At 32.9% G+C, this 14,991-nt stretch overlaps 2 protein-coding genes across 2 annotated transcripts; both read left to right on the top strand.

Annotated features, from left to right (window-relative positions):
- The first annotated feature begins 374 nt into the window (after positions 1-374).
- On the top strand, positions 375-1,615 carry LOC112524575 (probable WRKY transcription factor 75). The gene is made up of 2 exons (XM_025134457.1): positions 375-810; positions 1,302-1,615. The coding sequence occupies exons 1-2, from the start codon at positions 428-430 to the stop codon at positions 1,477-1,479; spliced, it is 561 nt and encodes a 186-aa protein (XP_024990225.1). The 5' UTR covers positions 375-427; the 3' UTR covers positions 1,480-1,615.
- Positions 1,616-6,541: 4,926 nt separating this feature from the next.
- Positions 6,542-13,217, top strand: LOC112524571 (probable DNA primase large subunit). The gene is made up of 20 exons (XM_025134451.1): positions 6,542-6,686; positions 7,486-7,547; positions 7,622-7,725; positions 7,824-7,905; positions 7,986-8,045; positions 8,214-8,271; positions 8,372-8,391; positions 9,112-9,195; positions 9,287-9,351; positions 9,453-9,501; positions 9,602-9,649; positions 9,739-9,828; positions 10,001-10,060; positions 10,340-10,399; positions 10,840-10,914; positions 11,460-11,545; positions 12,218-12,311; positions 12,402-12,509; positions 12,786-12,846; positions 13,143-13,217. The coding sequence occupies exons 1-19, from the start codon at positions 6,542-6,544 to the stop codon at positions 12,795-12,797; spliced, it is 1,362 nt and encodes a 453-aa protein (XP_024990219.1). The 3' UTR covers positions 12,798-12,846; positions 13,143-13,217.
- The last annotated feature ends 1,774 nt before the right edge of the window (positions 13,218-14,991 follow it).

The raw sequence follows: 14,991 nt of genomic DNA on the forward strand, positions 1-14,991 counted from the left end.
ACAGAAATGAAATTTGTATCAATTTATAATTGTATTTCTTTATAAGTAAGTTAATGTTGATTATATATGTCTTTTTAAAAGCTAAATTAAATTTTGGTCTTGGCTTCTTCATTTGTTTACTACTTTTAATTAATATTCATAATAATTTTGTTTATAATAAATTAACAAAGAAAACATTATTTTACATTGCTTGGCTCGGGAAATATATAATTATAAAGTGAAACAAGGAAAAGGTTTAATGAATTGAATGACTCTACTTACTAATCTTTCAAAAATAAAATAAATATAAATATAAATATAAAAATAAATAAATGCAGGCACCTTTTATAATCCCTTTCGTGTTCCCATTTTCTTCTCCTCCCATTTCCATTTCCATTTCCATTTCCATTTCATTCCCATTCCCATTCCCATTCCCATTCAAATCAAAATGAAAAACTATGCAACCCTCTTTCCTTCCTCTTCCACCTCCACTTCCACTTCTGTTTCTTCACATCTATCGTTGAGTTTGATGAACGATTACTCTCCTCTTGCCTACACCAATGATAGCTACGATCACGACCAGCTTCCTTTATTCGAAAAAAGCCTTAATTGCAGCTCAGATCAGGAAATCGTGGTGGTCTCTCCCACTACCAGTAGTGGTTTAGGTAATTCAACATCTGGATCAGGGAAGATTAGTGTTAAGAAAGGCGAGAAGAAGATCAAAAAACCTAAGTGTGCATTTCAAACCAGGAGCCAAGTCGATATTCTTGATGATGGTTATAGATGGAGGAAATACGGTCAAAAGGCCGTCAAGAACAACAAGTTCCCCAGGTTCGGATTTTCCTTAATTAATTAGTTATATATAATACCCTTTTTTTTAATGAACGAAAACATCACAAACCATCTAAATCAAATTTGATACATAAATTCAAGATTCAAATACCGTGAATGAAATTCAAGTTTTATTATTTACCAATTTATAATGAATTGAGTAAAATTTTTGTATAATTAATTAACATTATATATATCTTATCTTATCATGCACATGTAGGCATGTGTTATAATCTATTTACTGGTTTTGAAAATGAAACATGAATTCCATGATATTCAAAATGGTATATTTTTTCTAAGCCCATACATACAAACTATAAAACGAGATATATACTCCATCTTACAGTTATTGTTCATCGTGATGACCCAAAAACCTTTCAYCAATATATATATATATGTATCATGGGTTTTGTTTGGGTAAATTAAAGAAATGATATATAGTTTTTGAAAGTAAAGGTAACATGATCAGTGAATCATGACATTTGATACAGGAGCTATTACCGGTGTACACACCATGGATGCAACGTGAAGAAACAAGTCCAAAGGCTGTCAAAAGACGAAGGGGTGGTCGTTACAACCTACGAGGGAACACATTCACATCCAATCGAGAAATCTACAGATAACTTTGAGCATATTTTGACCCAAATGCAAATTTATTCTTCTTGCTAGCTAAAAATAAAAAAATAAATAAACGCCAAGCTGTTGTCTACTAATTTAGATGATTAGTTCCGATGCTTCAACTGTTATAATGCATTAGATCCAAATTGCATACATATTCATTCATGTATTAGTTTAATGACCTGAAATATGAGTTTAGTTTAATTGATTCAAAAAAACATGATCCATGTTTTTAATTATATTATGTGTAAATTTTAATGATGTTGTATACTTGGTAATATATATGTGTGTGTGTGTGTGTATATATATATATATATATATGTTTTGTTGATGGTATTATAATATCAAAAACGGCTAAAATACAAAATCGCATCCGTTAAAAGCAAGCAGAAGGTGTAGACGAAGACCTATAATTCTAAATACATATTATTAACCTTGTATATATAACTATACATACTGGACATTACATTGCATGTGTTTAACTTGCATTTGTAAAATAAAAATTGACAAAACCTTTGAACTTTCTGTACGTTTCTCATGTTTTGCTTTCAGATGAATAGTTAAAATATTATTTGGCCTTCACCTAATTAATACAGGTACGTTTGTCTAACTGTCTTAGTTTCTATGATTTTAATCATTTTATATCTCATAGGGAAGATAAAAAAAATAGATTTGTAGGCTCGCTCTTTATAACTTAAAGTTGCATGTTACTAATAACTTATACCATGGTTTTAATTTGATTTTGAGGTTATTGCATCATATATGCTAGCTAATGTTTGTGCTTGGGGCATCATATATTGCTCTGCTATCAATAAAAATAAAATAAATTTGGAAAAAATAATATATAGACATGGTAGATAGAAGATATATCTAAATCTAATTAAGGCTTCGCAGCCTCTTGCTCTTGGGGTTGGGGGCTAAAGCCTAAAGGTAGAGAGGAGGCCCCGTCTTGTATTCATTGATGTAAATGTAGCCCTATTTTATGGTTGAACCTCTACCAATCGTTACATTATATTGGAATGGAATGCAACCTGCTAAAAAAACTTAACCTCATTAAACAAAGGAATTAATTAGAATGGTTATTTTTATTGGTTGCTTTTACTTCTTAATCATTTTTTTTTAAGATTTACTACAATAATTCTAGGTCCTTAATTTCAATTTCTTTTTTTGATCTGAGTGAAAAATGTGATTTTTTTTTTTACGTTTAAAGGTGTTGTAATAAGTTTATATGATGTTTTTTGACGTCGTAATAAGTTTTTTAGGACACTTTTAATATAAAACGTCTCATTAGCAACTTTATAGGACACTACTTGAAAATTTGTCCTATAAAAACAAGTGTCTTATAAAAAATTAAGTTTATAGGACACTTTCTCCCATAAAGTTGCTAATGCGACGCTTTGTATCAAAAATGTCCTAAAAAACTCACTTCTTACATTCGTAATATATGAATCGACCAGATGTTGACATTAAAAGGGATGCAAATTTTGGTGTTATATTTACCAACATTAAAATGTAAGATTTGGTATTAAGTGTAGTTATTGGTTTAAATTTTGAAGTAAAAAAATGAATATTGGTGTTGGATCGAAAATGCTCTAATGTGTTGATGGGTTGGAAAAAAAAACAGTAAGCAGTACATAATGTTAAAGAATTAAACCATTGACGTTTTAGAGCATCTCCAAAATTTCTCTAATCAAAAATTAAAATCTCTAAAAAGTTACATTCAACTTTTCTAATTTATCCTTTTTTAAGATTACAACATCATTTATATTATTAAAGCATTAAATGCGATTAATAAAATATTAGTTCTTTTTTATAAATATCTGACTACAAATATTATAATTGTCACAAAAACTACAAGACAATCATTTATTGAGAATTCTCTAATCCTATTTCTCCATTTTAGATAATGGAATAAAAAAGTAGCCAAAATATCTATTTCAGAAAATCTTCTACCCTTTTTTATAATTTCTTTAAACCATATTTAATATATAAATAGGAAATTTGATGGGTAGGCGAAGACATTTTGCATGATTTTGAAAGCTCGATTCTAAACACATGTCAAGAAGCAAGATGCACATATATAATCCGAAAGACCGATCTAATCCAACTCAGAAAAACCTAATCAATATAATTCATAATCTAATTGATATAAAACATTTGAGTCGCAATTATTGTTGAGTTTGAGTAAAAAAAACAACCAACTTGTATAAACTATTTATCTCCAAACCACATCCACCGTTAGGCCTTTGCCTCTCTAATAACCTCACTCCATGTCCAAAATCTTCCTGAATTCTTAACTTATGGACATCTTGTTATTCTCAACCATATTGTGGTGCATGCAAAGTTAACATCATAGAGAGTTGTAATGAATTTAGATATTGTAGATTTAAATCTTCTAGGATACTTGAAAATTCATTAGATGTAGGTATTAACAATTCCTAGCCTTAAGATTCTTTTCTAGGTTTTGATCAGATACTGTTGCTAGAATTGGTTGCTTTCCTTCTAAAACGGACAGTGAGATAACCCATACAGGGTACCTTTAATGATGCGGCCACTCTGTCTATCAGAGGAGATCTGTATTTAAGATAAGGATTGAGATACATAAACATAGTTTGGTTATCTGATGGTTAACTTTTAGACATCTTGTTTTACCTAGTGTATATTGGTAGGAAGTTTCTTTAAATTGGTACACCGCAATTCATCTACTGTTTTTTTGCGGATCGTGATCTTTCAACGAGCTTACTTATTACTCACTTATGCAAGGAGGTTTGAACTAAAGGTTTATGATTTTGTAACACAATCTTCCCACGCATTATGAAACGGGTTTTATGAAGTTTGATTTTTTTTAATTAAAGAATTGGGTAGTTTTGAGTTTTGAGTGTTGAGTTTCATTTTTGATCTACTGTGAACTTTTTATAAACCACATAGGTTTCTTCCTTACAAAAGTGATGGTTTTGGAAAGTTGTGTCTTTGACTCTCTGGCTTGAAGGTCATTCCTAATCCTTACTTTGTTAGCAACAAAAGACACAGGTTCAATATTATCTAGCATCAGTGCTGTTACCCACCCTCTAAATGGACAATGACATCGTAGTGTATAATATTATATTCGTTTTAAGTAACAAGTTAGTGCGTGGTGGATTTTGTAAGAATCAGGTAGGTTGTGTGCATAAAATATACTAATGGTCTATCTCTCTCTCTCTGATGTGCATCCCAAAGCCCAAAGCAACGAACTAGCCTAATAACTTCGAATCCAACTTAAAACCATGGTGGAAGTTATTAGTAKCCCACTACTTGGGACTTATAAGGAGCTAACAATTCTCACTTTCTATCCATGTGGGACGAGTTGTTACAAACTCCCCCACTTAAACTTCTGACGTCCTCGTCAGGCTTATCCAGAATCTTCCTCCTTGTCATCGGCAATGTGGGATTTGCCTAAGATGGTACAAACACCCCCTCTCGAGGACTCATCATACCCGATGAGGTTTTCCCCACCATCCCGATGGTACAAGGATCGGCTCTGATACCATTTGTAACACCCCAAAGCCCAAAGCAACGAACTAGCCCGATAACTTCGAATCCAACTTAAAACCATGGTGGAAGTTATTAGTAGCACACTACTTGGGACTTATAAGGAGCTAACAATTCTCACTTTCTATCCATGTGAGATGAGTTGTTACATTACGCAACCATTTACATTTGTACAACCAATACAACTCAATCTCAACCATTCATTTAACTTGATGAATATGTGATTTCATAAAAGTTTTGATTGTTTTCTAATATAAAGTAGTGATCATAATTAATAAACTCTAGTCATCTTTCATAAATATTCAAATGAGCTTATCAAATATTTTTATTTTACTTTTAATCATTTACTTGTAGAATTCTTTAATTTGGTATCGCTGGAAACGTAGAATTCAACTTTCTTCAATCAAGGATTGTGATTGGATTGGTTAGCTTAACAAACTCTTGATTTAGGCACAAACTGCTGCAAATGTTATTGTAATGTACCAATACTCACCCAATGATCCATATGGATACAAAGGTTTTAATGGAGTTTCATGCTTCGAAAACATATTTCATGCTTCAATCACTCATACGATTTAAAAAACATATTTTATATCCACATGGTTTAAAAAATATGTTTGATATCGCAATCATCTACACGAGAACCCATTTTTGGAAATACATTCCTTCCCATGGCCATGGTAATGGTGATCCTACCGAAGTTTTTAGCATCAAACATAACCAGTGAACTACATATTTATTCCAAAACATGGATGCTTCAAGAAATATTTCTTATAAATTATTTTATTTTTAACTTTATTCAAACATACATTTTGCATTTTAATTTTCTAATTAGAATTTGGAAAGACTATAAGCCACTAAAACAACAAAGGTTATGGATTTAAAGTAGCACCATCCACCAATTATTTTTCAAAATGTCTGATGAATCAACCATATTAATCTTAAATTTCTATCATGATTCGATTCGCAATTTAGAACCATACAATTTTTAGCACTAAATATGACAAACGTGAAAAATGACTGCCTTTCAATTCCTCGACTTCAAAATCAAGATGTTCCGTGCAGCATCACATACTAGTACATAGGTAATAAGAATATAGAATCAAAAAGCCAAAAAAGAGGAGTATTGGTGGTAGGAACCAATGCTGGTGTTGGACAGTGACAAAGATACGTTAGATGTATGAATTGGAAAAAATAATATGGTTTAGTTTAGTTTATTTTACATTAATATTTTTGTAACCGGTTACAAGTAGTTTTTTTTTGAATTAAAATGTCAATTCATAATTAATTGATGGTTTTTTTAGGCAGAAAAAAGTTTAAGGGACATAATAATTAAAATCAAGAAACTTGAATACTTTAATTAATATGAAAAAGTGTATTCTATATTTGGAATTTTTGTTAACCCAAATGATGGGCTGTAGGCCTGTAGCTTCAGAGCCCAATCCATAAAATTTGGTGGGAACCGAAACTATTTCCCGCCATTCTCTCTGTTTTTCTCAGTGAAATCTATGTACATTTTCTTCAGTTCCTAGTAATCCTTGCTGTTTTTAGACGATTCAGAGCACCGAACCATACGCTAATTGCAATGGAAGTCGTCAGATCACAAAAGAAGCCTTCATCAGCAGCTGCATCTTCTGATGTTGTTTCTAACATCCCTCTTTACCGTTCACCTCCCACTCTCGAAGTCAGGCTCGAAGATTTCGAGCGATTCGCTGTTGATCGTCTCCTAGGTTCACTACTTGTCTCTTTTCTTTGCAACCAATTGTTGAATTTTGCCTCTTTGTTCGATACTCATGAATCACGTCCCTTCATCATTTATCACAACACTTAATGCTATGCAAATATTTAGTTGCCAGATTTGGGAATGTTAGTACAGTCATTTCTTAGAGGTTGTTTTTGACATTAGGCTTTTATGTTGTCAGACAAACTATCTGTCCGTATTTCTAGGGTTAGGATTCTAAATTTCGAGGTTAAGGGTCTCGCCGTTTCCAATTTATTGCACTAAACAACTACTGTCTGATTCATTCATATCAACCAAGTGCCAACTACTAACTTTACAACTTACACCTTTTTGAAGGAAGAGTTTCAACTCTTATCCATGTTCCATAAAAACAAATTGTGTAAAGTTTGATTGTCACCTTTCAGTCTTATATAAAGAAACGAGCGAGAAACGTTGCAGATCTAAGACTCACAAGGTGGCATGACTTTCCTAATTTTCCATCATTTTGTAGTTTTGATTACTACCATCATGCCATCAATTGCTAATCATTAGCCAACTTAGGGTTATGTTTGGAAACATCAAACTGTTCTTAGAAGTTGACGATGTGGGATTATATATCTAAATATGGAGTGAAGGGGGTTATTGGTTTGATAATTTTTGGTGAAATTGTATGTCAGTTTTCGGAATTTGCATGATGCATACATTAGCATTCTGGCACCCTGCGTATGTTTCATTGTAACACTGCTTTACAATCTTTTAGTTTTAACCCATGATGATTGAAGTGTATTGTTCACATTTCCTACATGCAGTTCTCAGAGGGATTTCTGATGGATTAGCTAGAGGAAAGAAACCTGATGAAATGGAGAAATTGGTTAGTGGTAGTTTTTTATGCTGCTATGTTTCTTACTTTGCAGGGGGGTGTTAATTCTTTTTTGGACCATGTAGGTAAGTGATCTATGGAAGGCTAATATGAGACATCCACAGGCATCAGAGGTTATCAATAAGGATATCATATCCCATTTTGTTTTGCGTCTTGTGTATTGTCGGACGTAAGCTTTTGATCTCTTCCTCTGTTCATTTATTTTGTGCCTTCATGCCTCGTGTAGATTTGAACTACTTATATTATCTCTTTCTTGTGACATTTTAGAGAGGAACTGAGGAAATGGTTTCTCTCGATGGAAACTACTCTTTTTCGCTACCGGTTTCGGCTGGAAAATTCTGATGTCCATGTATGATCAATCATATGCTTTCTGTATGAACAATCATATGCTTTCTGTTGATTCTTATTGATGATTGGGATTTGCCACAGAGGGTGTTGATGACAGAGCTTGGCATCCCTTACAAAGTTGTCACCAATGCTGAATTTGAGGTATTTATGGGCTATATACCTAGTAGTTAATTCTACTTGTTTAATATATAATGCTGCCTCCAAGATTAGAACTTGTGAACCTCTTTGCTTCATGCTTTTTCAGTTTAAAACTTCAGATACCGGTTCTCTATTTTCATGAAGCAATCATTCGTCTCTCTCTATTTTCAGGGGTTGAAGGATAAATTGACCCAAGTTGCACGCTCAGTCAGCCAACCATTGCCCACTTGTATGTCGTAAATGCATTACCATCAATGAGCTATGTCGTTGTTTTTGTTATTCGAGTGTTATAACTTTATTTATTCTCTTTGTGTTTTTCTCTAATGCAGCTGATGGAACATATTATAAGGTAAATTGCCTAATTAAATCTCCTGCACCCCATTTTTGGCATCATGATTTTTCTTTTTTATTTGTTTATACGACCCTTTGCACATTTTCAAGAGCACCTAGAGAAATATAACAGAACTTCTATTTTTGGTTATGGTGCATGAAAGAATATGTTCTGACACCATGAAGGATGCATTTTGAGCTGTATATAAGCTAGAAGGCAAATCCTGTTGACTCTTTTACCATAAAAATTTACACAATCAGCTATTAACTCTTCATTCACATTCTCTCTCTATGTCTTCGTTATCTCCAAGTTTAAATGTATTCAGTTCAAATAGAATGGTATAACAGAGATTTTATTTGAGCTTCCTACCCTCCAAATTTTAGGTTATTTTCATTTGGACCCTTAAACCAGGCACCGATTTTCATTGAAAATCTTGGCGAGGCGTTCAGTTGGGTTTGTTCAATTTGTAGATATAAGTTCAGCTATTTTGTTTGTAAAATATGATTCAACTTTGAGATTGTATGTGTTGATGGGTTATTTGTACTTAGAGTTCACTCAAGTAAAAGTTTTATCTTTTCTGGGGCCATGTTTAAAGTTTGGGGCTCAGTTCTTATTATATGTGCAGTGTGTAGAGACCTCAGATGGAGGTCTTACTATTGATTACTTGAACAATATATGTCAAGTATTTGCTACTCTGAGTTACCCATTTTCATGTTAGTTTCATTTCAATTGATGTAGGTTCCATTTGAAGAAGTTCCAGAACTTGTGGCTAGTCGCAGAGTGTTCATCCAGAAAGGATATGCATATGTTGCTTTGAATCAGGTGCATACAGTGTTCCTACTCATTATTTTGTTACACTAATGTAGCACAAGAGATTATTTTTTAATTAATGTTTCTGATCGTATTCAATTAGGTTGTCTCATTCGTTATTCCCCACTTTCGTAGCCATCTTTCAAAAGCTCTCGTTCTCACAAACAGGTTGGTCTGGAACTTTTCTGTAATTGGATGTTCTCTATAATTTCTACTGCATGGTTACTGTATCAATAGGATTTACCAACTGCTCAGCTTCTACTTCCCAGAAAATGGACATCCATGATTAGGGAACAAGAGAAGGACCGTTTAACCCCTGTGAGTTCTAAATTCACTTGAATTAGTTTTCATTTTGCATGAAGAAATAGCTAATATTTTTTTCAAGTGTTGTGCCTGATTTTGATTTGGAATTACTTAGATAGTTGAAGCCCTATCTACCAGTTATCTGGGTCCTGACTATTCTCAGGTATGTTGCCTAATTTTATTCTATGTTACCTTTTGAATTATAGAGTTATGATTTGATCTTTGATTTTTATCATTACTATCTTGAGATAGGCCAAAGAATTGGGTGAAATGTCTTTAAAAGACATTGATCAAGTAGCAAGAACTTCATTTCCTTTGTGCATGCGGCACCTCTTCGACACAGTAAGTGATTTGATGATAGAGAGTTGTTTTATGTTGCATGCTCATCTGTCACAGTTAATCTCTTGTGGATTTCTCTAACTTCTCCACTCTCCACGGAGCCTGGAAGGAGGGCTAGTCAGTATGCTATTTAGAACTTTCTTATGTTTTGTATTTCTTTCACAAAATTGATCAGTTAAGAGAGGATCATCATATGAAGCATGGGGGGAGGATGCAGCTTGGCTTATTCCTCAAGGTACTGACTCTCTATGTTGTAACGGATTCTGATTTGGGAAATTGGCACTCACATCTGTGTCTATTGTTTTCCAGTCCAGTCCATCCAACACAATACTCTTGAGCATACATCTGCATAATAAATTTTCAACTGGATTGAATTGTGCTGTATTCCTTGGTTATATTGAGCTTGACTATACTAAGACGTCTATGTAGTAGCAACTCATTATCTACTAGAAATTAATTGTTTGAGCTTTTTTCTTGCTGAACTTGATTGTAATTGTAACCTTTCAATATTCAGGGTGCTGGGTTGAAGTTGGATGATGCACTTGCATTTTGGAAGGCAGAGTTCTCCCAGAAGGTAAGCAGGGTGCAGATTGAGTTGGTAAATTTCAACTATCACATACAGCTACCACTGTGATCCATTGACTTGGTTTCAAGCTGAGGTCCACAATGCTACATATACTTGTCTTATGTCATGGGAGAGGGTAGAAGGATCCTATTATATTTTAGAGTTCTGATTAAATCACCTCCTCATTGCATATTGAGGGTTTAACTTTAAGTTTTCTCTTAGTATAATGGATTTCACGTTTTGTCTACCCGAACATTTTTCAAAGGTCAGCCGCAGCCCCATTGATTCTATAGATTAATTTTAAATTTGGAACTTCTGAACTCAGTATGTGTGTCAACGGTGTGCGAAGCATAGAAATAGCATGTACCTGTGGCTTATTTTTTTAATTTGGTTTTACAGTCTATGCAATCACACGATTTTTGTCAGTGCTAAGTGGGTGTTAACTGTAGGTTGGCGCAGAGAGATTTGACAAAGAGTATGCATATGGCATACGCCACAATTATGGTAAAGAAGGAAAGAGAACGGTAAAGCATCATCTTTGAACCATGATGCCATTTATGTTGTCTATTACTTAATCAAGATAGCTGATTGACTTGTGATTTAATGAAGATTGTAGACTATGTTTACAAAGCATGACTTTTTCTTTTCTTTTCTCATAAACACATGTTCTAATCAAATAAAGACTGTTGGTACTTGTACCCTATGATTTGAAACATCTCAGAAAGCATTTCTTATGTACTTCCATTGATTTTTGGTGGTTGGAATGAGAGTCTTTTGGCCTGTGCTACCTTTTTATGCATAAAACTTACTTTTTCTTGTTTTCTGTGGGAAGTAATTAGTTTTACCACATGCATGCATAGATTATGAAGTATGGACCCTCTAATTCTGGTAATTCAGTTTTACAATAGCATGTGGTTGATGGGATTAATTGGAAAATCTCAATTACTTTATTCTTTTAAGGGTTTTGATATGAATCATAGGCTACAAATTCATAAATTGGTCTGTCTTCCTTTTGTTTGGTCTGTTCGTCACATCAACTTATATTTCTTTGTCTCTTTGAAAATTTCAGGATTATACACCTTATTCCTGTCAGAAGATCATTCTATCTACTCCAGGTGTTGGAGACCATCATGGTTGCCCTTATCGTCATTTTAGGTAGATTCTTTTACCAAAATCCAAACTCACTTAGACTGGAATAATGAATTCTGTTAGTGATAGGAAAGAAAGCCAAATTTCAGGATAAACCACTTCCCAGAATATCACTTGTTATCAGTTGCTTTCTGTGATCTTGTTTATCTGTAAGCATCTTTAGTGATATAAACTAGATGTTCCTAACTGCGGACCTTTACGGTACATGTTGCAAGTATTTTAAACTAGTTTATCCATTTTTATTTCACCGTGTTGATTATTATGGCTACTTGGTTTTGTAAAATCCTTGTTTCCATGTGTTACTACTGGATATATTTTCAAACATACCGTGCTCAAAATAGTGTTTCTTTATTAACACAAAGTAGAAACTTGATTTCAGCTAAATTACTGTTGATTGCATGAGATTTTACACATTCATTTGCGTGCACAATTATACATGGTATCATTTAACGACTCTTATTTTCAACCTATCCCTTCTAACTAAGAATCAACCAAGATATTAAACTGATTATACATGGTATCATTCAAGCACTCTTGTCTACAACCTGTCTCTCTTAACTAAGAATCAACCTTATATGAAATTGATCATCTTGTGACATTCTTTTTTTTCATTTTATATGTGCATCCCCAATTTCTTTTAGTTGTTTGAAATACTTTTGCTCTTAACCTTCTCTACAGTGAAGAAAATTTAAGAGCCGCCCTTGGTAAAATGGGAGTAAGCAGTCGTGCATTGGATGACGTGATAGACAAAGCAAAAACTAAACATTATCAGGTTATAACTCATCAGTTTATATAAAGTTGTAAATTGGTTGTGCACCATTAATTCTCTCTCAGGTTCTGATTGTGAATAATATGTGTGCAGCTGGCATGCACCTTGACCTATGAAGCTGTTCATGGCTCATCTTGTGATGCTGGAATCAATCATCCAAACCAATACTTAAGTGATAGCCAAAAGATCCTCGAAGCAAAGGTAAATCAGCCGTTTTATGGAGGTTTGACGAACGTCTTATGTGCTTATGAACCTGTTACATGCAATGTTATTAAACCCTCGTCTATATGGATGCACTTTGTGGTTAAATAAGTTTACTCTCAAATAAATGTTTCCTCTTATTTTATTCCCGAGCTATAGGAGGCAGACAAATATAGATTTCGTGTGTGTAATTTATCAGTGGCTATCTCCTGGCTCAAATATTGAAAATCGTGTTCGTTTACAATGTCTCCCTAACTTATTTTTACTCTGTTGCAGTCGACAGCATGATGCAAACAAGTTATATGATCTGATGTACAAGGAACACATCTATCCAAGTGTACGTCTCCCCAACAGTGCCTTGCTACTTTTACATTTGTGTTTGCATGAGTTTGTAATAGAAACTGTACAAGCATGGGCATAAAAGACATGATGCGTAACGGAGTGAGAAGCTTATCCCAGTAAAAGCATGAAGAAAGATTTAAGATTGTAAAAAGTAGTGATGAAAGGAATGATGAGGTTTGGGTGGCATCTATTGCTGTATAGATGAGACCTTTTTCACAAAACAAATACCGTCATAGATTGATTTGAATTATTGAGGTTACTAATACATGGAATCTTGTTTTTGTTTTTCAGGTGGTTATTTTTTATTGAATGCACATACATATTCAACTCTAGAAATGGGTGTAGTTGGAGTGATGAGAAATTTCGTACAAGTTGTATGATAACGTCATGTTCCACATCTTAATTTTACATCCGGACCATTGCATATTTGCATCTCTCTAAGCTAATGGCTAATGGCTAATGGCTAATGCTATTGGTCTAAGTACATATATTTGTATTAGAATTTAAGAATAGAAAAAAAGATATAAAGAAATGAATTAAGGGGGTTAGTATGCAAATGGTAAAATAAAGACGGTTTTTGATTTGCAAATTGCAATCATGATTTGTGCTGATGCAATAATACAACAAATTTGAAACTTAATAAAACCTCATTTTTTATTGTTTTTGTGAAACTTGTAGCTATTTAAAGTAAGATTGTTTTTATGATTAATAAATATAAAAATTGAACTTGAGAAAATAAAGAGTTAGATAGTTAAGACTTGACTTGATATAACAGAATGGCAAATAGTTGATTGTATTAGATTTGATATAAAAGTGAAGTTGATAATGATAGTGTGTCTTTGGATTAGTTCCCATGAAATCCAGCAAGAGAAAGAAAAAGGAGTTTTATGGGGGTACTAATACTAATACTAATACTAATGACTAAATCATCCAAACTGCATTAATCGCAATTCATTTGGGCCTTAATCAACAACCTTTTTTATTTCTCCTTAAGGTTAAGGGATCATATGATAATAATATGAACAAAATTATCATACTTTGTGTTTATATTCCAATTACTTCATGTCTTGTTTATTTGATATGAGAATTTTGAAACTAGACCTATTTATTTAATTAACAAAAACAAACAAACAAACTCTTCTTTTCTTGGACCCCTATCTCTATCTCTATCTCTATCTCTCTCTTTCTTTTCTTTTTTTCAAAAAAAAAAAAAAAAAAAAAAAAACTTTCTTTCACCCTTTATAAACAAACACATAACCAATAAGTGGTAGAAACAATCACACATCAACAACAAACACATTCCATCATTGATGTCGAATTTGGATTTAATGTGTGTGAGCCGTGATCAAGCTTAAATTGAATCCATTTTGGATGACCTTATCTTTCATTTTATTTTTGATTTTTGATTTTGGATGGAGCATAGTAGATGTGAGATTTGTTTGTTCACATTTTTAGCAGCAGAAATTCTATACATAGAAAGATGTCATTTTGTTAAAAAAAAATGATTTTAAAAAAAAACATTAAAAGTAAAATGAGAATTCGTAGAATATGAAATAGAAATAGAAATAGAAATAGAAATAGAAATAGAAAGTTGGATGGATGGGAGAGGTGAGTTAAAAGTTAAAAAGAGGGAAAGGGAGAGGCATGATAGAGGTTAAAGTGTTTTCCTAAGATAGAAAGGGTGGTCCACGTGTCATATGGCTGACGCTGACCTTGTTTCATCCTTTAAGGTTTCAATCAATTCTTATAAAATAACCAAACCTTTCATATTAGAATTAGATCAAAGATATGGATAGCATCTAGGATGAGATGTTAGCATGAATTACGTTTCATATCTTCTTATTACTCTTTCATTTTCTATTTTTTTTTTTTTTTTTTTTATTCATCACTCATTTCTTACATCATCTGTTATTCAAAACTAAATTATTTTTATCTCGTATAAATGACCGGTTGTTTTAATCTTTAATAGATACTTACCAATGGTGGTTCAATGTTAAAACTAATTAACGCACAACAAACTAAAATCAAACGAGTCAATTAAATTGATTGATATCAGTGAACAACTTAAGAAAAAGTATGGAATTACATCTTAAATTACGTTTTTCGTCCTTGTGGTTTGCTAAAAATTGTAGATTTCATC

Source organism: Cynara cardunculus (genome assembly GCF_001531365.2).
Source record: "Cynara cardunculus var. scolymus isolate 2C chromosome LG 13, CcrdV1, whole genome shotgun sequence".
Taxonomy (NCBI): domain Eukaryota; kingdom Viridiplantae; phylum Streptophyta; class Magnoliopsida; order Asterales; family Asteraceae; genus Cynara; species Cynara cardunculus.

Bases quoted from the DNA above. Each gene is read 5' to 3' on its own strand.
- LOC112524575 (XM_025134457.1), top strand. From the start codon at position 428: ATGAAAAACTATGCAACCCTCTTTCCTTCCTCTTCCACCTCCACTTCC. The intron at 811-1,301 runs GTTCGGATTTTC...CATTTGATACAG, and splicing joins AAGAACAACAAGTTCCCCAG to GAGCTATTACCGGTGTACAC.
- LOC112524571 (XM_025134451.1), top strand. From the start codon at position 6,542: ATGGAAGTCGTCAGATCACAAAAGAAGCCTTCATCAGCAGCTGCATCT. The intron at 7,548-7,621 runs GTTAGTGGTAGT...TGGACCATGTAG, and splicing joins CTGATGAAATGGAGAAATTG to GTAAGTGATCTATGGAAGGC. The intron at 8,046-8,213 runs GTATTTATGGGC...CTCTATTTTCAG, and splicing joins TCACCAATGCTGAATTTGAG to GGGTTGAAGGATAAATTGAC.